Source organism: Priceomyces carsonii, assembly GCF_900007245.1.
Source record: "Priceomyces carsonii strain CBS4050 genome assembly, scaffold: Debaryomyces_carsonii_scaffold_5, whole genome shotgun sequence".
Taxonomy (NCBI): domain Eukaryota; kingdom Fungi; phylum Ascomycota; class Pichiomycetes; order Serinales; family Debaryomycetaceae; genus Priceomyces; species Priceomyces carsonii.
The window spans coordinates 142788-164385 of NW_026946678.1; the positions used below are offsets into that span (position 1 = coordinate 142788).

Consider the following 21598-nt stretch of genomic DNA (forward strand, 5'->3'; position numbering starts at 1 on the left):
CGCCCTTGTGAAAAGTTTTTTCTGGCTTTGCTGATTTTGTGTAATATGGACTTTGTGTTATATGGCGCTACTCCACAGTCGCTTTGAATATGAGATCGCCCACTAAACAAGTTAGTTCCGTAAAAGGAAGTCAACCACCAGCTAATTGCAGCAAAATAGATCCCACATTTAAAAGTAGCCCAGAGGCAGCTTTTTAAAAGCAGCCAATAATGCCTGAAGACTGCTCCAAGCCTAGAAATATTCATATCACAAGCATACTAAAGCTGAATTCGAGGTATACCAAGTTGCGGGTGAGCTACCATGTTTGATTTACTGTCTGGCATTGGGCTCAAAATAGATAGGCTCGATACAAAGTTGGGAAAACCTGGTTCCTCAGCTGACAACACTGCAAAGATTAGAAGAAGGGACAGTCAGCTGAAAAGTAGGCGATCTCATCAGAGATCAAAGCCTTCCAACGGGGGAGATCTGGGAGATCGAGAAATCGAGGAGTTACATTCAGATATAGCTTCAGCTATTCAGCCCCTTCGACACCTGGTTATGACAGACTCAAAAAATCAAGAGCTTTTCTTGAAGTACTTCACACTTATCGTGATTCTTTTGCCGTCAATTTTCGCTGTCATTATTCCCACATCAAGTGGCGATATCGATATTGCAAGTATTGCTACCGATGGGTTGATGATTGTCTTGGTCAGTTGGTTTATAAAGTTTACAATTGAGTGGCCCTGGTCTTGGATGCGTCAAATAAGAGATACAAGACTGAAGTTAATAAATCATATCAATTCCACCATATTAAACAACAGAAGTTCTATGGCGTCTGATCTTCAATTGAATCAAGAAGTACTGATAAACAACATTCTATTGATTAAGAAGCTAAACAAGCTTGAGCTCTACTCGATTCTCCTTTCGTTTTTGGGATCACTCTTCGGTTCAGCTTTGATGTTATGGGCAAGAAATTATATGATTATTGAGGAGTCTAGAAAAAAAATTGTTTTCAATAATTTGAACATTTGTATATTCATGTTTTGGGGAGTTCTAAGGTTGGTTTTAGCATTATCCGAAGTATTGCAAAAAACAACCGTCGACGGAATTAACGAAAATTTCAATAGCAAGAATGATCCCGCCCTGGAATATGGCCTAGTCACTGAACATAACTTGGACACGTTTTTGCAACCGAAATCTGAGATTCAAAGAGATGGTGAAAAGAATACACATCATGGCTTAGAAAAAGCAGCTCTGTTGACCCCATTTGAGCTATTAGAGTCAGATGGAGACATTGTCAACAAGGAGAAACAGAAAGAACTTGCTAGCTATGAGACAAAAATATCTTTGCTAGAGAAATCAGCTTTAAAACAAAAAGATGCTTTAGACCTATTGGCAACTTGTCAGGATGCAGAATTCAAGAAAATCAATTTGATTTTGAATAAGTTAGAAGATACTGTAACCTCTATAAAAGACGTAAAACTTCCGTCTAGTTCTAATGGGAAAGGGAGCATTTACTTAAAACCATTTCCTCTCAATTTCGTGAATGTCGACCGAAAATCAAAGGCTCTGTTTGCGCCTCCAGTTCATGAAATACCAACTATTTTTGAAGAAGACGTGGAGGATGAAGAAGAAGGTAAAATTACTAAAGCCAATATAGGTAAGGATCAACCTGCCATATTGAGTGCCAGGCTACCTAGAATGATTTTTGAAGAATCTTCGGGCATTGATCAGGCGACAACTAAAGATGCAACAAGTAGTGATTCGAATGAAATGCCATCCAATTTTTCTCAACATGTAAGCGGAGGTCATTTTTCTTTACATGGACTTCCTTTCCAGTCTTCTATCAAAGACTTGATTACAAGGCAACTTTGTCAAGAAGGAATCGAAGCTGATGTGAGATTTAATGACTTGGTCGGGTATGAATCTGAGACTAATTCTTCAAATATGTTTGAAGATCTGCAGAGCGAAGTGGCATTGGATGACTCTTTTTACTCTTTTTTAAAAACTACAAAAATAATTCTACGACGGCTAAAAAAAAAAACGTCAATTACTGACTTAATAAAGAACCCTTTTATAATAAAAAATGTTCTAAGAAATGAACTAGTGCCTGTTTTAGACAGGTTCATTAGGGATAATGTTGAGAAGTATTCCGCAAGCATCATACTAACAAAATTAATCATTTGGGAAATATTTTCTAGATATGTGTTCAATAATATCAACATATTAATGACGTATTTCTCTGACCTACATAAGCATTATTTTGGTCCACTCAAAAAATTTGAGAAATTGTTGTTCTTGATATGCATGAAAATACCTTTAAACATTCTACGATTCCAATTAAGCGTAGCTTTATTTTTTCCCAAATTGCTAGTGAATATATTCGTGATTTATCCTTTTCTCAGGATTAAGAATAGATGGAGTCGAGATAATCACGAAAAGAAAGATGGCTCTAAACCTTCAAGCGGAATTAAGGAATTCCACCTAAATTCAAGCGCTTCAGGTATGAATCATGTACATCGTATAGGGCCAAACACAAGGACAAGAAAGCGTATCTTAGATAAGCTATCTAAATATTATGATCTTGATTCTGATGCTAGCCCTTTGGATGTTCCAACTGTGACTCCTGTTATTTTGCATGACGAAGAATAGCATTATTTCATAAATACATATACATATATATATAAACCATGCCACGTAATTAAAGTATCACTCTGTAATCCCGATCCTTTTTTTTTTTTTTGTTGTTCGATTTGCAACCTGTGGCTCGATAGCATGATAGTCGAGATTGGCTCGATGAGATAAAATGTAGATATCACGGAAAAAAACAGGAAGTCCTAAATAGTTAACATTCATATTTATTATTAAACTCAAGGAAAGGAATCTAAATCTTTAGCCAAAATAGCCAATAAGAGACGTCCCAAGAAAATACGTCCTCCTTATAAGAGGTACGTATATGGAAGTGGTACAATACAGGCGTCTAGTGGCGATGAAGAGGATAGTAGTTCGGGTGGGCTGGTTTTTATCAATGAAAAGAGCAGACTAGAATACATAGACGGAGAGATTAACTTGAAAAACGAAGTTATTGATAAGGAACATCCTGAGAGTCTATGGCCGATGTCACAATTTGAAAAGGTCGATGTGCTTGGACGTTGTTTAACAGGTCCCAAAACTAGAAACGAAATTGTCGAGGAAATATCGGTAATGAGGCTACCACTAGAAATAATTATCTATGTATTGGAAATATTGGATTATAATGACCAGTTGAGACCTAAATTTTTGAGGATAAGTAAATTATTTTACAATATTGTACTACCAATGATATATCGGCACCCAAAATTAAAGGCTACCAACTTCTTTGCTTTTGTTGATACTATTTCATCCAATAAAAATATAGGGAATTTTATCAAGGTGCTTAACTTATCTTACATTATTCAAACTGGTAAAAATGCTTTTATTGCCAAGTTGCTAAAGAGGTCGCGTAAGCATTTAGAAGTATTCGTAGCACCACAGACAAGCTTTGGATTGGGGCCCTTGATAGCTTTAAAAAACTGCGAGCGACTAAAAGTGTTGGATCTAAGACTTGTATCAGAAACCTTGAATTTGGTGGAATTGTTTAAATCCATTAGTAAATTAAACGAGTTGACTCATTTATCATTTCCGCGATCCTCAATCGAACTATATGACTACTCAAGCATAGCATGGCCTCCAAAGCTTTCGTTTCTCAGGATCTCTGGGGGCGTTACAGATCTGTTTTTAATGGAATCCCATTTCCCTTCAACAATCAGACAACTAGAATTTGCCCATTGTCCGTCTGTTAAAAGCTTTGGACTCCACAGTGTTCTTTTTAGATTGGGAGCTAACTTAACGTCGTTCAAGGTACAATATCCAATGCCTACCCTTGAACAAAACTCATTGGATAGGATTTTCAATTACTGTCCCAATTTAATAGTCCTAGAAGTTGCGGTCGACTATGTATCTTCGTCTTTCTTCGACGAAGAAAACTTATCGTACCTACCATACAAGAGGCCTTTAAAGACTTTATATATTGACAGCAGCGGTATGCTAGGTACTACCAATAGACTTGATCCCATTGATTTGGCTGTTGCGATTAACGAAGAACGTTTACCCTTACTAAAAAACTTACAATGTACTGCCAAGCTTGGTTGGGATCCCGATTCCGAGTATGTTTCATTCATAGCTGACTCATTAGATGAAAGGGGTGGAGGACTATACATCGGTTATTAAAGGACAATAATATGATGGGATATTTAATGACCTGTACATAGATAGCTTATTTAATGTATCAACTTTTTTCTTTAAAAATGTACTCTTGTAGCTTCATAGTTAGTCGAAAAGCATGGGAGAGAAGGGAGAAGAATCCAAAAACACTACTGTGTACGAGAAAGGAATTTATAGGAATTATCACTCTGCTACAATTCCTCCGGTAGTCAAAAAAAGGTCAACCTTCAATAAAATTGATCATTTTTTGATATTCGGTTTATTATCACTTGGAGTTTTAGTTAGATTATACAAGCTTCATATCCCTCTGGCTGTTGTTTTTGATGAGGTACATTTTGGTGAATATGCTCGAAGTTATTTGCATGGTGAATTTTTCGTCGATGTTCATCCACCGTTGATAAAGTTGATATATTATTGGATTGGCCGTGCATTTGGGTGGGATGGTGTCTTCGATTTTTCGGAGATCGGTCGGGATTATGATGGCACTGTACCATATCTCTACATGAGACTTTTTTCTGGGATTTGCGGAGTTTTGACTATCGTGGTTTCTTATGGAACGTTAAGGATCTCTGGCTGCAGGGCAACTGTCGCCCTTTTTGGGGCATTTTTGGTTGCCATTGAAAACTCACTTATCACTCAATCAAGATTCATATTGTTGGATGGCCCTATGATTTTTTCACTAGCTCTCACAGTATATGGAATGAAAAAGATCAGACTTGATACTGCGTTTAAAAAGGGGTGGTTCCAATCATTGGTAATTATTGGACTTGCCCTAGGTATCACCATATCCAGTAAGTTGTCTGCTTTCTACACACTTCTTTGGGTGGGACTCGTGTCAGCTATACAATTGTGTAATCTTTTAGGTGACCTAAAGATAACTACTTTACAATGGTTTGGACATGTAATTTACAGAATCATGGCGATAATTGTCCTACCATTATGCATATATCTTGGTATATTTTCGGCACACCTTATGTATTTACCATTTAACGGCTCTGGCTCTGGTGCAGTCTCCCCTAATTTTAGGTCAACATTCGCAGATTCTAATGATCTCAAAAATATGCCTGTTGAAGTGTCTTATGGCAGTACCGTTACTATCAAAAGCAATACCTTAGAAGGGTACCTACATTCTCACGATGCAAAATATCCAACAGGGTCTCATGAGCAACAAGTAACACTCTATAGCTTCATGCCTGATGAAAATAATGAATGGATGATAGAGACAAAAAATCAGTACAGGAAAGCCCTGTTGGAAAATGAAGCTAGAGTAGTCAAAGATGGTGATATAGTTCGGCTATACCATAAAAGCACAGGGAAATACCTCCACGTGAATAAAGTCAGGCCTCCGATATCAGAACATGATTATTCGAACGAAGTATCCTGTAATGCTACTAGGGGTCTTTTGGGTGATGCCGATTACGAATTCAAAGTCAGGATATTGCTAAAAAAGTCTCATGCAACCCTGGATTTGCCTCTTATTAAATTAAGAGCAACTGAATCAATATTCCAGCTTATTCATCAAGGAACAAAGTGTGTTGTCATGACGCACGACATAAAACTTCCCTCATGGGGATCAAATCAAAGAGAAGTTTTGTGTGTAGAAGAGCCAACAATTCCCAATACATTGTGGTATGTTGAATACAATTCGCACCCTGCGCTAGACGAGAGCGATCAAGCAGAAAAAGTAAATTTTCAATCTGTTTCATTTTGGAGAAAGTTCAAAGAGTACCATAGAGCAGTATTTCGAATTAACAATAGCTTCACTGATCCTCATTCATATTCTTCTACTCCTCAATCCTGGCCCTTACTTTTGAGGGGAGTTAACTATTATGGCAATGATGCAGCAGAGAAGAAATTAGAAAATGGTAGCCATATATATTTCCTTGGGAATTTGGCCGTATACTATTTCTCCTTCACTGTGGTCCTAGTGATGTTCTTTAGTTATGCTCTTTATTCCTTTAGACATATGAATCCGTTTGCAATACAGAAGGAGTCCATTGATACGGTTGTATTTTATGACCATGGGCTTGAGTACACACTAGGATGGTTGATTCATTATTTTCCATATTTTTTAATGTCCAGACAGCTCTTCTTGCATCATTATTTGCCATCTTTATACTTTGGAATATTGCTAATTGGACAGTTTGTTGAGTATCAAATTTCAAAGAGAAAAGTTCTGGGCTATTTAACAATGACTCTTATAACAATAACCAGCCTTTACTGTTTCATCAGCTTCTATCCACTCATATATGGTACACCGTGGACAATCAAAGACTGCAATCATGCGAAATGGTTCTCAGGTTGGGACTTCAATTGCATGAACTATAGTAGTTGAGATGAGTAAATATTCATCACAATAAAAGTTAGATAATTAAAATAATTAAAATATTATGTAAGTCTATTCTATCTAAAAGACATAATGATCATCTCAGCTCCTGGTATCCGAAATCCCTTTTGCCACATCAGTAATCAACGATTCACACCATTTAAGTAATGCATCCTTTTCTTTGATTTTCTCGATCCTCTCTCTTTCCACATCTTTTAAATTATTGCTCAAATCTTCAATCAACTTGAGTTGATTTGCAGGAGATACTCCTATGCCTGGAAGTGAATCTATGAGCATAGATATTTGTCTAGATTTTAATATTATGTCTGTCAGAAGCTCATTAATAGTGCTATCGAAGTTTGTTTCTGCTGCTGCTCTTGCAGAGGGATGGTTAGATACGGAGTTCGCATTGGTTTGTTTATTACTATCGGCTCCGCTTCCTTGCTGTTGTTGTTGACCGGGAATAGGTGCACTAGCAGCTAAATTGATTGCTGATGTCGGGTCATCATCTAATAATCCTGGTTCACTATTGGTGTTCACATAATTTACTGTGGCGTTAAATTGCTCTACCAATTGATCTAAGCATATTTGTAGTTGCGTGAGTCTATCTGCCATGTCTTCAATGACTCATTTATTCAGCTTTATTTAGTTCTCTTAGTGTTCTAAGTCGTTCTATATATGGATGGGGTCGTAAGTTAAATCTCACCAGGTCGTGTGTAGAAGTCACCTCATATTGCAACAGGATCACACAGTGTAAATATTTATTAATCCATCATCGATTCATGGCTCCCACGAATAGCACAATTACAGGATGAGCCTTTCTTCAGAAGTGGCTCAATGGCAGGATGACTCAGAAGCACCTTCTTGTGGATTATGCCAGTCTAAGTTTACAATATTCAATAGAAGACATCATTGCCGGAAGTGTGGGAAGGTTGTATGTGGTGATTGTTCTACTCAAGAAATAAAATACCTACCGAACACCTTTATTGTAAACCCAAGCAATATAAAGAAGAAGCTGCAGCTGAATGAACTTTATAAGACATGCGATGAATGTGCGGCTGAAGTTCGTATGATCAGGAGGGCTTTGTTCGGTGGTAACTTTGGAATGGAGACTCCTGCAAATGGTGGCGAAAGGTCTGATAACAATGCCACTGATGAAAATGATACATTTATTGACAGCTCAAGCTCGACGAAATATGCTACAAGAACGAGGACAAGGCTGTTGAGATCTTCAACTCAATCATCGCTCAATGTGAATCGTCATAGAGATAATGAAAGTGATCTCAATTTATGTCCTATATGCGGCACCGACTTGCTCAAGGCTTATATTAATGAGCATAAGAAGAAGATAGATGAAATTAGTAATATCGATTTTGAAGCGTTTAAAGAGAGTCATATCAGCAACTGCCTAACTGCATTTGATTTTAATCTTGATCATCAAAGGTTCAACTCTCCTGATCAAAATGACGCTCAGAAGCATCCGAGAAACAAAATGCTTGTGTACAATATGCCCCCAATCCCGAAGCCGAAATATGAAAGCATTCCTAACATAGAGGGTTCTTCGTTTGATACGGTCAAACAATGTGGGTTTTTCTTAGAAAACAACGAAGGACAAAACACTTCTAACCGAGAGACTAAAATCGGCTCCGTTGAGTCAAACTCGACAATTCATCAGACTTCTGAGAAACAGAATATAGATGCATCGCTTGATCACGAGTGTGTTATATGCTTAGATGAGTTAAAGCCTGGAGACAAGGTAGGTCGGTTGGAATGCTTGTGCGTTTTCCACTATAAATGCATTAAGGATTGGTTCAATAAGAAGGGCTACGGCCAATGTCCTGTTCATTTCTTCCATCAATAGATTACTAGGGTCATTTATTTCGGCTTCAAACTTTTTTCATGCTTGACATGATATATTTTACGTGTGACTTCAATTCGTTCGCTTTTTGCTTATTACTACGATGATCTTTTAGATAATTTGTACTTGGTTTTACCATGCAATTTTAATATATATGTTTACGAAATAAAATACTTCTATAAAGCTTAAGTTACTGTTCTTCTCTATCCCTCTCATCTCTGTTTTTCTTACGGCCATTTCTACCATGAAATTCCTTAGTTTGACGAATTGCTTCAGCACTTGCTCTGTCAACGTGCATATGCAAAGCATTCAATATATCTTTGGATGGGGAGGGATCTTTTGGTAGTTTTTTATCTAAGACGCTTTCAATTCTTAAATACATCTCTAAGTCATATTGGGTAACCAAAGAAATAGATTTTCCTGACTTACCAGCACGAGCAGTTCTTCCCACTCTATGTATATATGCCTTTGAATCAGTTGGTATGTCATAATTTATAACCAAATCTACAGACGGAATGTCAAGACCTCTTGCGGCCACGTCTGTGGCAACTAAGATATTTGATTGTCCTGATTTGAACTTGTTCAAAGAACCTAATCTTTGTGCTTGTGTAAGTTGACCATGCAAAGGGGTTGCAGAAAACCCGAGTATTCTTGCAAGAAGTGCCGTTCTTTGCGAATGAGCACATGTCCTTGTAAAAATAATAATAGATTTTCCGATATTCTCATTCAATAAGTGAATCAAAAAAGTGTTCTTGTAACCATCGCTCACCAACATCATTGATTGAACTAGATTATCAGCTGTCTGGTACTTATTAGACACAGCAACTTTTACTGGATTGTGCAAAGATGCTCTTTGTAGCTTTTCAATTTTACTTGTCATTGTAGCCGAAAATAAATAAGTGGTTCTTTTAATAGGAATGACTTTAAGAATCTTATCCAAAGCTGGTCCAAAATCCATATCCAATAGTCTGTCTGCTTCATCCATAACGAAATACTTCAAGTTTTTCAAAGAAAATCCTTTGGTATGCTCCAAATGATCCATTATACGACCAGGAGTGGCTATTAAAACGTGTGGCTTTCTCATCAACTCTCTCGCTTGATCCATCATATCCATACCCCCTACGATACATGCTGTTCTTAGGCCCATCGATGACCCCAATGCATCGAAGGTTTCTTTGATTTGATAAGCAAGCTCCCTAGTTGGAGCCAAAACTAGTCCATAATATGGGGTCTGTGCTTCCCACAAAGCCTGCAATATGGGTATTGCAAATGCTGCAGTTTTTCCTGATCCCGTCTGAGCTAATCCTATAATATCCTTACCCTCCAAAGCTTGGGGAATCGCTTCTGCTTGAATAGGTGTTGGCTTAGTGTATTTCAAGTTTTCGATCGCTTCCATTAATTCAGGAACTAAGTGAAGGTCTTTGAAGTCCTTAACTTTCAACTCGGTGTCATCATTAATAATTTTTTCTTCATTGATAGCCTTTCCTTCTTCATTTTCTGTGCTTCTATTCTTTTCTTTATCTACCTTCTGCTTTATTGCTTGTTTTCTGATTTTGTCAGCTAGCAGTTTAGCATCAATGCCACTTTTGTCTGACTTACTCTTTTTCGGTTGTTTATGAACCTTAATAGACATATTGTTTTGCTATTGGTTTTAAACTTAAGAATCAATTTAAATTTAGTAATGGAATTAATTAATTTTTTTTTTTTCCCTAAAGGAACACCCGTTTTTGAGAAGAGCATCGGTTTTTTTCACTCAAAAAAAATTAAGAGAATATACGTTTTAGTTTTAAGGTACTTTTATTCAAACTAACCATGGCTAAAAGAAGACAAAAGAAAAGAACTCATACAAAGGTATCCAAGGAGGAGTTGGAGAAAATACCAAGATCTATTGTGCTTAGATTGGGGTCGACTTTGAAAAATCATTCATTAAGTCAGTTGGTAAAGGATTTCAGAAATATGATGCAACCCCATACTGCAATCAATTTGAGAGAACGTAAAGCAAATAAACTAAAGGACTTTATAGTTATGGCAGGGCCCTTGGGGGTTTCAGATTTATTTATTTTTAACCAATCTGAAGAAACTGGAAATATTTCACTTAGGATTGGAAAGATGCCAAGGGGACCAACCCTTCAATTTCGAGTTAATCTGTATTCATTATCTAAGGATGTGAGGAGAATACTAAGACACCCGAAGCCTGTAGGGAAAGATTCGAAGGAGTTTTTGAACCCTCCACTTTTGGTCTTGAATGGGTTTCTGTCCAATCTCAAAGATGCTGATAATCATGAAAAGCTATTAGTAACAGTATTACAGGGACTTTTCCCTCCCATTCAGCCTCAAAAAACCCAAGTCAATTCTATTAAGAGGGTACTAATGTTAAACAAGGATTCCGAAACTGGAGTTATAGATTTAAGGCATTATGCGATAAGCACGAAGTTGGTGGAAGAAAACAGAAATATTAAAAAATTAGTTAGTTCACATCATAATTTAAAAAAGAGCCTACCGAACATGACAAATAATAAGGATGTGTCTGAATTAGTACTCGATCCCTATTCAGTTGGAGGCGATACATCAGAGTCAGAAGTTGAGGATGATGCAGTTGTTGAAGTTAAAGGAGAGGATCCTTCAAGCATCAAGAAAAACACTATTTCGAAAGAAAATGTAGCCGATACTCCTACAAGGAAAAGGGCTATCAAGTTAGTAGAATTAGGACCACGCATTAATATGAACCTCATGAAAATCGAAGAGGGTTTGACTGGATCATCAAAGACTTTATACCACGCCAACATCCACAAGTCTAAGTCGGAGAAAGAAGACTTAGAGAAAAAGCATGAAGAAAAGAAAAGGAGAAAAGAAGAGAGAAGAAGCAATCAGCAACAAAACGTTGATGCGAAGAATGCTAAAAAGGAGGAAAAGAAAGCTAGAAGAAAGGCTCGTGCAAATGGTGAAACAGAAAATGGTATTAGCTCTGAAGAAGATGCTCCAGAGATTAATCCTGAAGATTATGAGAATGATAGCGACCTTTACAGTGACATCGAAAAACTTGACGCATAAATAGATTCTATATTACCTCAGAGTTATTTTTCAACTCATTTAATTCATCAATAAGGTTTATGATTTGTATTCGTACATTAAGAGAGCTGATAAGGTCTTCCAACCCATCACTGAAAAACTCTTGTGCATATTTCAATTCGTGAGGGACTAGACCCCCAAACTGATATAAGGGATCCTTTTTATGACTTTTGTCAGTTCTCTCTGTATTACGGACCACTTTATTCTTCCTGTGTCTCAAATTTCGAGATGTGATGTCAACTGTATCAAGGGAATTTTGAACCTTTTCTTGTTGTATAACGTCCAGCTTTTCTGTCTCAGTATCTGTTGATTCGGTGATATTATTACCGTTTGATTCTTTGATCGAACCTATTAAGCTGTACTTATTATTATCATTAAGTATATGCTTACAAGCTTCATGAGATCTTCGATCAAAATTATCGATACCGAAAGTTCTTCCAAACGTACTATTGTTAAAATTTGCTCTGCTTAAATTCATAAACCCATCTTTAAACTTTTTTCTGACATTATCATTCATCAATTTTTCATATTTATCGATTAGTTCTATTAACTCAATTGTCTTTTTATCGACTGCTGAGAGACCCTTGTATCTAAGAGCTTTGCTATCACTGGCTTCAGAGTTAGACATAATATGTGTGGAATCGAAGACATAGAAATTTAGGACCATATTTAAGACACAGTACACCTCACGTGACGTTAAGACATTGACCTAATTATGATCATATCAAAGCATATGTATGAAGAGGTTATCTATATCATAATTTGTATATATTCTTCAACCTGTTGAATTCTGTTCTAGGAAGTATACTGTTAAATCCAAAAGGATCACCGGGTCCCGCACGGATTAATTTTTGCTCAGCTTCTGACCTTTCCTTGGTTCTCATTAGATTGCCTTCCTCCCAAATACTATAAATTAATTCCTCTTCTCCAACTACACTATCTGCTTTTCCTGTGTAGATTATGCTAGCCAAATCATGCAATATGTTGGCCGTTAAGCCCCATACGTCATACACCTTTTCATTCGTCTCGGAGTGTCGACGCGAGCCTAAATTACCCCAAGATGATAAGCGAACCTTCCGATTTTTAGGTTTGTTACTGTGACCGATATCATCAGAGTCATTTTGACTCTCATCTTCTGAAGCAGACAAATCTTTAATGTCCCTTAACCACTGTACCTCATTTGGAACATCTTGAAGAAACACATAAGATCTTAGATTCCAGGGTATACCACCCCATTTAACTTTATTATATGACCTTTCCATGGACTCCAATGGTTTATCTTCACCTGCTGGGTATATGAAATCTCTAAGCGGACAGGAGAATATATTAGAACTCTCACCTGGGTTCAAATTTAAAGTTAGCTTGTTTATGATTTCTGATTCACCTTTATTCTTAGAAAATCTCAATATTCCAACACAAGGACTGACAGCCGAGAATGTTCTTGATAAATAACATGGCAAAATATTAACACGTTCTATAGCAACCCTCCAGTTCTTCCAGAGAGTATCATCATTAGCTTCGATTCCAATCTCTTCGCACATTTCTCTCCTAGCAACTTCCCACTCGGTTTCCAATGCTGTGTCTGCCTTTCCACCAGGTAATGAAATATGCCCCGGAAAGTTTCTTAGTTTAGATGACCTTTTGGTCAAGACAACCCTCCATTCTCCTAAAGCACCGAGAAACAAAAGAACAAAGACTGATGATCTCCTTGCAACTAGTACACGATGCCATACAGAATGAGGCTGATTATGATAGTGTACTGTCTTGTACTTTTTTAGATTATCAATTAAGTATTCATCGGCTAGGGAAGGCATATTTCTCTATTAGACATATATGATTATAGTGCAACGTATGCTATCGTTTAAGTTTAACTTTATAATTTTGGCACGTGAAAGTCTTGAAATTTACCTACACACAGTTACCTATTTTATTATGTGAGAGAGTTCGAATGTTCTCATATATTGTTGAAATGTTGACTTTTTTGCAACTTCAAGTAAGCGATTGTAAAAGAAAACCTTCTTGACTGTAGTAACATTATAGAGCTTATGTACATCGCCATTTATATACCGAACGAAGAGTCTCGTACTAGCACTACTTCGCTGGCTGCAATCTTTGATGTCTTTGAGCCTCACTTTCAGCTTCCAACATGTGGCATCAAAACTCATTAGGTATATAAATATTAGGTTTTTATCTGACCAAGGGTGTTGTCTTCGAGCCTATGACAGGTTCGTCGATTATTAGTATCGAGGAAAATCTTTTTGCATCTATCCGTGACCCACCATCTTCAGTTGAAACTGAAAATGTATCGGTAATACAGTCTTCCCCATACTCCGAAACTGACCACTTACTCCACTTAAAGGGCCTTGATACCGGTTACAGGGCCCTTGCAATTGCGCTACAGGCTTTCCAACCTCAAAACTCAAATTTTGCTTTTGATTCATATACAGATGCTTTTGATATTAGTCGTATTGTTGCATTAGCTCGTACTATCACAGCAAAATTGAATGAGCCTTTTCCAGATACAGAAGTGTACATTATTGTATTCAGGTCAATTCTACACAAACATGTCCTAGAGTCATCTCAAAAGCGAGACCTTTTGGCATACATTGATAAAAGATCACATTCAGAAGCAAATCAATCAGGGGGCTTATTAAAGTATTGGTTCGGAACTCCCGATAAAATATACGGCAAAAATCTTGCAACTTGCTGGTGGCGGAACAAGCGCGATGCAGTAAGAGGGGGAGGAGGAAACTATCATAGACAAGCAATGAAAGCAGTTCAGGGATGGTATCAGCATTGGAAAGTAGAAGAGTACCAGTTAAACATAACAAAGGATGGCTATACTATGACCAAAATCAAATAGCTTCTTTTTTGTGTCATTAAAAAACTGTGGTCTTTCTTTCTTTTTTTATTGTTTTAGCCGTACGCAGTAGTGTAGATTAAAAGTGGTATGATTTCTCAAAAGGTTAATTGTAGCAATCTAATGTAACTTACTCATAGCTTAGTATTGAGCCAGTAGACTACGTGAACAGCTGAGTAATGTCAGATGCAATAAACAGTCTAAGTTCTAATAGAGGGCCCCATGACGAGAGTCAAAGGAGTAAAGAGAATGGCGTAGAAAAAGAAAAGGTAGCAGCCTATGATTCAGCAAGTCTTATCCAGACTTTAGAAGAGGAGCTATATGAAACATCTGACTTCGGGAAAGCATATTTAGCTAAGTCTAAACTTGTTGCTGAGGCAATTGATGACATTGGCTTTGGAAGGTATCAACTGTGCTTGCTTTGCGTTGCAGGAATGGGTTGGTTTTCTGATAATGCATGGCCAATTGCCACCAGTTTAATATTACCATTGTTGGATGAGCTGGATGGTGTACATCTGCCAACAAATAGAGCACCTTATTTAACATTAGCCCAAAATTTGGGTTTGCTAGCAGGTGCTTTATTTTGGTCTTTAACATCTGATGTCATTGGACGTCGGTGGGCATTTAATATAACGTTTTTCATAACAGGTTTATTTGCTACTTCTTCAGGTGCTTCACCTAATTTCGCAGCAGTAGCTGTGTTCGATGCCTTGTGGAGCTTTGGTGTCGGTGGTAATTTACCAGTTGACTCTGCCATATTTTTGGAGGCCCTACCTACTTCTTATCAATGGTTATTAACGGTAATGTCAATTTTCTGGGCATTTGGACAGTTGATTGCAAATTTGATAGGTTGGGGCTTGTTAGGAAATTTTTCTTGCGATAAGACCAAGGATATCTGTCTAAAGGCTGATAATCAGGGTTGGAGATATTTCTTGTACACTTTTGGAGGCTTATCCCTATTAATGTTTACTGCAAGATTCTTATTTAGGCTCTCCGAGTCTCCTCGGTTTTATTTAGCGAGAGGAGACGATGCACGGGCGATTGAAGTGCTTCATCGTATTGCTAAATTCAATAAAACGGAGTGCTCTCTAACTCTTGAGGATCTAGAATATATTGATGGCTTGCAATTGGATGGCCCTAAGGAAGAGAAACCAACGCACTCTCTGTTGTTGAAAGCGAAGATTTCGTCTTTTAAGATGACTCATATACGTGAATGTTTCGGTTCTAAGAAACTTGCAATTTCGTCGTCGATGGTGATATTTACATGGGCACTAATTGGTCTTGCTTTTCCGTTATATAATGCTTTCATTCCTTATTATCTTGGAACCCGGGGAGGTGCTGCGAAGACATTGTCCACGTATGAGACTTATCGTAATTCATTAATCGTTTCAGTGATGGGTATACCTGCATCTTTGCTTGCCGGACTTTTAGTAGAACTAAGAATTGGAAGAAAGGGTACTCTATGTATTTCATTATTATTAACAGGTGTATTTTTGTTTTGCTCCACAACTGCGAAGACGAGCAATGCAAATTTGGGATGGACTTGTGCTTTCTCATTCCTGTCAAATATTATGTATGGGGTATTATATGCCTACACTCCTGAAATATTTCCCACTAAAGTTAGAGGTACAGCTATTGGTCTCGCTGCGTCTGCAAATAGGATTTTTGGAGTTTTTGCTCCAATAATAGCGATGTTTGCAGACTTGACTACATCAGCTCCGATATTTGTCAGTGGTGCTTTGTTTATCGTATCCGGTGTCTTGGCTATATTTTTCCCATATGAACCCAAGGGTAAGTCTAGTTTTTAGTCCTAGAGCGACTCTTTTATGTTATATTTGTAGATAATAATCGACTTAATGATATTGTTTCCGAACTAGGAAAAATAATCCGAAGCATTGCTTTGAATATATAAGAACAAAAAATCGAATATCTTAATTTCTTAGAGCTCAATTGTTATCTCATTTGTGTTAATATCAATGTCGTTTACAATTAATCTGGAAATCTGTCAGTTCGGGGGCAAGTTATATAAGTTATCCCATGATTCAAAGGTAACAAATACTAAGATGGATGTTAATGTGTTCTTACCTCACTCAGCATTGAGTGGTAATTCAAAGACTCCAGTCTTGATTTACTTATCTGGATTAACTTGCACCCCAAACAATGCCACTGAGAAGTCATTCTTCCAATATTTTGCAAACAAATACAAGTTTGCTATTGTTTTTCCTGATACATCACCTCGGGGTGCTAACATAGCAGGAGAAGACGATTCGTGGGATTTCGGTACTGGCGCTGGATTTTACGTAGATGCAACTGAGAAACCTTGGAGTGAAAACTATAATATGTATTCATATGTTCACAAAGAATTATTAACTGAATTATCCAAAGAGTATCCTCAGTTAGACTTTGAAGATAAAATCTCAATTACTGGTCATTCTATGGGCGGATTGGGAGCATTATCAGGGTTTCTCAAGAATCCTGGCAAGTACAGATCAGTATCAGCTTTCGCTCCAGTCGCCAACCCATCTACCTGTCCGTGGGGAGAGAAAAATTTTGGGAACTATTTAGGGAAGGATAAAGAAGAATGGTATAAGTACGATCCTACCGTCTTGATTAAAAATTATAAGCATGAAAATCAACCCGATATTTTAATTCATCAAGGTTCTAAGGATCCCTTTTACTTCAGGGATAAACAACTTCAACCAGAAAACTTTGTTAAAGCTGCAAACGAAGCAGGATATAAAGGTAAAGTTGACCTCAACGTTGAAGAAGGTTATGATCATCTGTACTTTTTTATTAGCACATTTGTTGAGAATCATGCTAAACACCATGCAAAATATCTCGGCCTACTGGAATGACTAGAGCGAGAGCTTCCCATACTCAGTAAATATTAATTTTTTAATAAATATACACCAAAGGGAGGTAAGCTTTCTATTGTTCATTGAATTTTGATTCCCATGCTGAGCACCACCTGATCTTGGTTTCATTAGACTTGTTAATTTCTTTGATTGATTTGAGAAGCTTTGTGCAGATTCTATTTATATTTCTCTCTATATCTCTGGCCTCTACGTCCACAGTTTGATTTAACATCAAATCGACAATGAGTTTATCAATGTACGAAACAAGCTTTTTCTGATCAAGATATATTTTATCAACTACCTCACCTTTAGGAACAGAAGGCAATGACTTTACCAAAGATGAAAGCAAGAGTTTAACTAATTTGATTTTCTGTACCCATTTTTTCGAGAATTCTATCAACTCCTTTTTACTTTCAGATGAATCTCCAGGACTATCAAGGGACAGGCTGGAGCCTTGGTCTTCCTCGAGGCTTTCATCATCACTAAAACCAAACGGATCACCATCATCAATATCCTGAGGATCGTTTGCCCATTCCTCAAACTCGTCAAAGCCATCCTCAATAAGAAGAATACTTTGCTTTATTTTGGATGAAAGTAAACCCAAGTTACCTCCCTTTAAAAGCTTTACTAGCTCATCGCAATGTCCCCATATTTGACCAACCGATACCAATCGTTTATCAATTCCATTCTTATTCTCCTCGTCAGATTCATTATTATCATTTAAGCCATCAAATATATCAAGTAACTCAATGGCGAAAGAATAGCTTGACTGGAGTATGAGTTTATTAGTATCACATATCTCGTCATAAAATATTTGAGAAAGTATCACAGGCTTCAATTGAGCCAAAACTGATATAATTAAATACTCAGTATCTGATAGAGACTTCAATACATCAAATGCTGCATTTGTCAGACTCTTAAGGGATTCGGGTTTGAAAATGATACCAACTTTTGTAGTGTGAGCCTTGATGAGAGCAGCCAACTTTGACATTTCTTGTAATGGCTCCGCTACTTCTGCAGCCTTTACAACTGTGTCCTCTCCCTCAGAATAAAGGCTTTTCTTCCAAAACTCTAGAGAGTCTTTGTAGGAGTCTATAAGCTTCCTCAATTCTTCTTTCGTCTTTTGCATCTTGATCTCAAATCATAAATGAAGTTTTCGTTGGCATATTTTAATTTGAACGATGAGCGAGATGAGATTTTGCGAAATTTCTAATAACTACATCAAAGGTGTTTATGGGAATGCTAATTTCTACTATTAAAGGAATTTCGGATTATTTTGATAAAATATGTAGGTAGAGTTCATTAGATTTAGGCTCCTTTATGTATAATATCATAAGTTGGCGTAGAAACCTACCAATCGTCTTCGTCTTCGTCGTCGCTTTTTGAAACCTTATCTTTTCTTTTGTTCAAGGCTACCGCCAAAGCATCTGCAAGACTTGCTGGTTCTCCCGAGGGCGGACTTGCACTGGGAGCAGTTCCTGAAGTAGTTTCACCCTTAGCTTCCAGTAAAAGAACATTGGATTTCTCTAATTGTGTCTTATCAGTCTTTTTCAATGAGCCTATGCCACCCGCTCCCCTTATAGAGGCTAAAAGAGCATCTCTGGACTGATCGACAGCAGGTAAGGCTTGCGGCGGTCCTGTACTAGACAAATCCCCTGGGGGAGGAGGAGGAGGTGGTGGTGGACCACTGGAAGACAAAGCAGGAGGTGGTGGAGGCGGTTGTGGGATAGATGGACCGGCATTTGTCTGACTGATGCTTGAAGGCAATGGCGGAGGTGGTGGTACAGAGTTACTGTGGATATTAGGCAATGGAGATGGAAGCGATGCCGCAGAGTTCACACTCTGGTTCGTTGAAGGGGGTACATGGTTAGGCTGACCAAAAGGACGATTATTGAGCTGAGGAGGAACATGTGGAATCGGCCTATCATTGTTAGGATTAAAGGGCTGTTGATTTTGCGAAAAGGAAGGTGACGGTACATTACCCCTAGAAGCTCTGGGTGGCGGCGGCGGCGGTGCTCCTCTCGAAGCTCTCGGAGGAGGAGGAGGTGGTGCTGCTGTACTTCCTGCTGCCTGTCTGAAGGGAACAGGCGGACCATTATGCGCTCTGGGAGGAGGAGGTGGTGGAACTTGATTCATTCTAGGGGCAGGGGACGGAGGAAGTGGCCTATTACTTTGCGGTAACGCAGGTGCTAGAGGACGTCCTTGAGGCATACCAAATGGGGATGAAGGTTGGCCCTGCAGATTTGGTGAGTCGACGATATGAGCCATGTCATGTGGAACGGGAACAGCAGCGTCAGAAGGTGGAAGCCTGAACCTAGCTTGAGCAGGTACATGACTTGGTTCCGGCGATGACTCTGTGGCAGAAGACGAATGCATCGAATTTTGCTCATCAATAGATGGGGTTGAGTGATGTGATAAATCTGGGGTTTCTGAACTTGAGGTTGGCTTAGAAGAAGAAGGAGGGGGAGGTGGGGGCGCTTTCTTTGTTTTTGATCTTAAAGACGAACTAGAGCTCACTCTCAGCTCAACAACAGGCTTAGGTGGTCCATTTTTAAGTCTTCTTGGAACTGGTGGCTCTAACCCAACTAAAGGTCCACCTTGCTGCGCAATATAGTTCTTGATAAAGTCACGATTATCGGCTATCATATCTTCTGTTATACCAGCAGCTGCCAACTCAGCATACAAAGATCTCCATTCTGGAGGAGGCTCATCATCGTAGTATAAGATCCCTTTGCTTCTTCTTGACCTTTGTGCCGTATTCACATCCACGTATTCTCCACGAGGCCCAGGTCCTTTGTGTTCCAGAGGCCCCAAGTTCTTTTTCAATGCAATTGCATTCTTGTTATTAACTGTGTGCTTAGAACCATGCTTTTTTCTACCAGCTACTCTTTTATGAAAGTGCGTGGCTTCGCTGGTATCTTCAAATAACAATCCAGCTAAACATTCTTCAAGTTCAAAGGAATGGAAGAACGTTCTATCCTGATTGTAGTCAAAATCGATATATATCTCCTGATCCCAGATAACTCCTCGGTGGCCTATTATATCCACTAATTTCAAGAAGAAAGTATGTCCAACTAAATCATCTACTAAGACAATTGCGCCCATTAATCCAGTGTATGTCCATTTTGTAGGGTCGGGATAAGCAATGTACAATCTAGCTACCGTAGCATCTATGACTTTATTATTAGCCTTTGGGATAGCCCTTTTAATTTTTTCTTTATCTTGAGTTGTCAAGATACCCATAGCTCTCTATTAGCTGACAGACCTGCTATTGGGGTAGATATGTTAATGTATAGTTTTATTTCATGTTGTGAACACAAAAGTGCTGGTAGTTTTTACAGGTTTGAGATTCTCAAGAGAAAAAAATAAGATAAAGTATTAACGACGTTTCTAAAGATAGAATCTGAGTTATCTAGCTATTATAATCGTTTCTATATGTCTGGTCGCCAGGGAGGTAAAGCAAAGCCATTAAAGGGCCCTAAAAAAAAGCAGCTGGATCTTGATGAGGATGATTTAGCCTTCAAAGCTAAGCAAAAAGCCGATGCTCAGGCAAAGAAAGAAATGGCTGCCAAAGCAAAAAAAGGAGGACCATTAGTTGGAGGTGGAATTAAAAAATCTGCAAAGAAATGAAACAAGGTTTCAAGTTCGGTAAGGCTACCTGCTACTTCGTTGTATTTTGTGTAGTTGTATACCAAAAGACAGGATCTTATTGCATCAATGTAGTCCTTATAACTCAAGTCACTCTCTATAAATTATAATGCAAGATGGGCTATTAAATCTTTCTTGGTCTTTGTTCATCTAGCAAATGGATCTTAAGCCTAGCAAAGAAGGCTTAAAAGAACTTAACGTGAGAAAAAAAGTATTCATATATGGTGAAAGTCGAACTTACAACCCTTATATGGAAGACACCACGACTTGGCCACCTAAATCGCGGAGAAATGAAGTGAATTCCTTTACTATGCCTGTATATACTCGTCTCCAATCGTAGTTTACATGATGCTAAGAGCCATGAGCTCACACGGCCGAATGCTTCAAGTCCGAAGGCTGTTCAAAGCTAGTCGTAAGATAGTAATTCGATGTTGCTATCTCCCAGTATATAAATATAAGAGGTCATTAGTGTTATATCCCTATCTATAATCTTATTGTTTCTAACTGTACCTTATGCCTTGGTGTCAGGGTTCAGAAATAAGCACCGCAATTCAAATGAAACTTTTTTCCGAAACTTTCATGTATTTAAGACTTTATCAAATAGTTTAGTTTCGTGACAGGAATAAATCGACAATTGTCAAGCTCTTATTCAAATGGAAGCTTTCGTTGTGCTAACGTGAAAAGAGAATAAAAGGAGGATAAAGAACTGTCCATTAGAATTGCGCGATGTAGTATTAAATATTACTAAACAGCTATCTCAC

The 21598-nt window shown here is 38.0% G+C and overlaps 15 protein-coding genes across 15 annotated transcripts; 9 read left to right on the top strand and 6 right to left on the bottom strand.

The window, feature by feature from the left end:
- Positions 1-300: 300 nt before the first annotated feature.
- PRCAT00004372001 (uncharacterized protein) lies at positions 301-2631 on the top strand (the record flags this gene model as incomplete). Its single annotated transcript, XM_062954362.1, has 1 exon — positions 301-2631. One exon carries the CDS (start codon positions 301-303, stop codon positions 2629-2631), a length of 2331 nt encoding a protein of 776 aa, XP_062811072.1.
- Positions 2632-3096: 465 nt separating this feature from the next.
- PRCAT00004373001 (uncharacterized protein) lies at positions 3097-4227 on the top strand (the record flags this gene model as incomplete). Its single annotated transcript, XM_062954363.1, has 1 exon — positions 3097-4227. The coding sequence occupies one exon, from the start codon at positions 3097-3099 to the stop codon at positions 4225-4227; it is 1131 nt and encodes a 376-aa protein (XP_062811073.1).
- A 112-nt stretch (positions 4228-4339) lies between these two features.
- PMT5 (putative dolichyl-phosphate-mannose--protein mannosyltransferase) lies at positions 4340-6556 on the top strand (the record flags this gene model as incomplete). The annotated part of the gene is made up of 1 exon (XM_062954364.1): positions 4340-6556. The coding sequence occupies one exon, from the start codon at positions 4340-4342 to the stop codon at positions 6554-6556; it is 2217 nt and encodes a 738-aa protein (XP_062811074.1).
- A 93-nt stretch (positions 6557-6649) lies between these two features.
- Positions 6650-7162, bottom strand: MED21 (Med21p; the record flags this gene model as incomplete). The annotated part of the gene is made up of 1 exon (XM_062954365.1): positions 6650-7162. One exon carries the CDS (start codon positions 7160-7162, stop codon positions 6650-6652), a length of 513 nt encoding a protein of 170 aa, XP_062811075.1.
- A 196-nt stretch (positions 7163-7358) lies between these two features.
- Positions 7359-8408, top strand: PRCAT00004376001 (phosphatidylinositol-3-phosphate-binding ubiquitin-protein ligase; the record flags this gene model as incomplete). Its single annotated transcript, XM_062954367.1, has 1 exon — positions 7359-8408. One exon carries the CDS (start codon positions 7359-7361, stop codon positions 8406-8408), a length of 1050 nt encoding a protein of 349 aa, XP_062811076.1.
- A 187-nt stretch (positions 8409-8595) lies between these two features.
- PRCAT00004377001 (RNA-dependent ATPase) lies at positions 8596-10038 on the bottom strand (the record flags this gene model as incomplete). The annotated part of the gene is made up of 1 exon (XM_062954368.1): positions 8596-10038. One exon carries the CDS (start codon positions 10036-10038, stop codon positions 8596-8598), a length of 1443 nt encoding a protein of 480 aa, XP_062811077.1.
- A 179-nt stretch (positions 10039-10217) lies between these two features.
- On the top strand, positions 10218-11456 carry SSF1 (rRNA-binding ribosome biosynthesis protein; the record flags this gene model as incomplete). The annotated part of the gene is made up of 1 exon (XM_062954369.1): positions 10218-11456. The coding sequence occupies one exon, from the start codon at positions 10218-10220 to the stop codon at positions 11454-11456; it is 1239 nt and encodes a 412-aa protein (XP_062811078.1).
- Positions 11457-11463: 7 nt separating this feature from the next.
- On the bottom strand, positions 11464-12141 carry VMA22 (Vma22p; the record flags this gene model as incomplete). Its single annotated transcript, XM_062954370.1, has 1 exon — positions 11464-12141. The coding sequence occupies one exon, from the start codon at positions 12139-12141 to the stop codon at positions 11464-11466; it is 678 nt and encodes a 225-aa protein (XP_062811079.1).
- Positions 12142-12229: 88 nt separating this feature from the next.
- Positions 12230-13288, bottom strand: PCD1 (8-oxo-dGTP diphosphatase; the record flags this gene model as incomplete). The annotated part of the gene is made up of 1 exon (XM_062954371.1): positions 12230-13288. One exon carries the CDS (start codon positions 13286-13288, stop codon positions 12230-12232), a length of 1059 nt encoding a protein of 352 aa, XP_062811080.1.
- A 404-nt stretch (positions 13289-13692) lies between these two features.
- On the top strand, positions 13693-14337 carry PRCAT00004381001 (uncharacterized protein; the record flags this gene model as incomplete). Its single annotated transcript, XM_062954372.1, has 1 exon — positions 13693-14337. One exon carries the CDS (start codon positions 13693-13695, stop codon positions 14335-14337), a length of 645 nt encoding a protein of 214 aa, XP_062811081.1.
- Positions 14338-14513: 176 nt separating this feature from the next.
- PRCAT00004382001 (uncharacterized protein) lies at positions 14514-16142 on the top strand (the record flags this gene model as incomplete). Its single annotated transcript, XM_062954373.1, has 1 exon — positions 14514-16142. One exon carries the CDS (start codon positions 14514-14516, stop codon positions 16140-16142), a length of 1629 nt encoding a protein of 542 aa, XP_062811082.1.
- Positions 16143-16310: 168 nt separating this feature from the next.
- PRCAT00004383001 (S-formylglutathione hydrolase) lies at positions 16311-17189 on the top strand (the record flags this gene model as incomplete). Its single annotated transcript, XM_062954374.1, has 1 exon — positions 16311-17189. One exon carries the CDS (start codon positions 16311-16313, stop codon positions 17187-17189), a length of 879 nt encoding a protein of 292 aa, XP_062811083.1.
- Positions 17190-17262: 73 nt separating this feature from the next.
- PRCAT00004384001 (uncharacterized protein) lies at positions 17263-18318 on the bottom strand (the record flags this gene model as incomplete). The annotated part of the gene is made up of 1 exon (XM_062954375.1): positions 17263-18318. The coding sequence occupies one exon, from the start codon at positions 18316-18318 to the stop codon at positions 17263-17265; it is 1056 nt and encodes a 351-aa protein (XP_062811084.1).
- Positions 18319-18539: 221 nt separating this feature from the next.
- WAL1 (actin-binding protein) lies at positions 18540-20432 on the bottom strand (the record flags this gene model as incomplete). The annotated part of the gene is made up of 1 exon (XM_062954376.1): positions 18540-20432. One exon carries the CDS (start codon positions 20430-20432, stop codon positions 18540-18542), a length of 1893 nt encoding a protein of 630 aa, XP_062811085.1.
- A 192-nt stretch (positions 20433-20624) lies between these two features.
- On the top strand, positions 20625-20819 carry PRCAT00004386001 (uncharacterized protein; the record flags this gene model as incomplete). The annotated part of the gene is made up of 1 exon (XM_062954378.1): positions 20625-20819. The coding sequence occupies one exon, from the start codon at positions 20625-20627 to the stop codon at positions 20817-20819; it is 195 nt and encodes a 64-aa protein (XP_062811086.1).
- Positions 20820-21598: the final 779 nt, after the last annotated feature.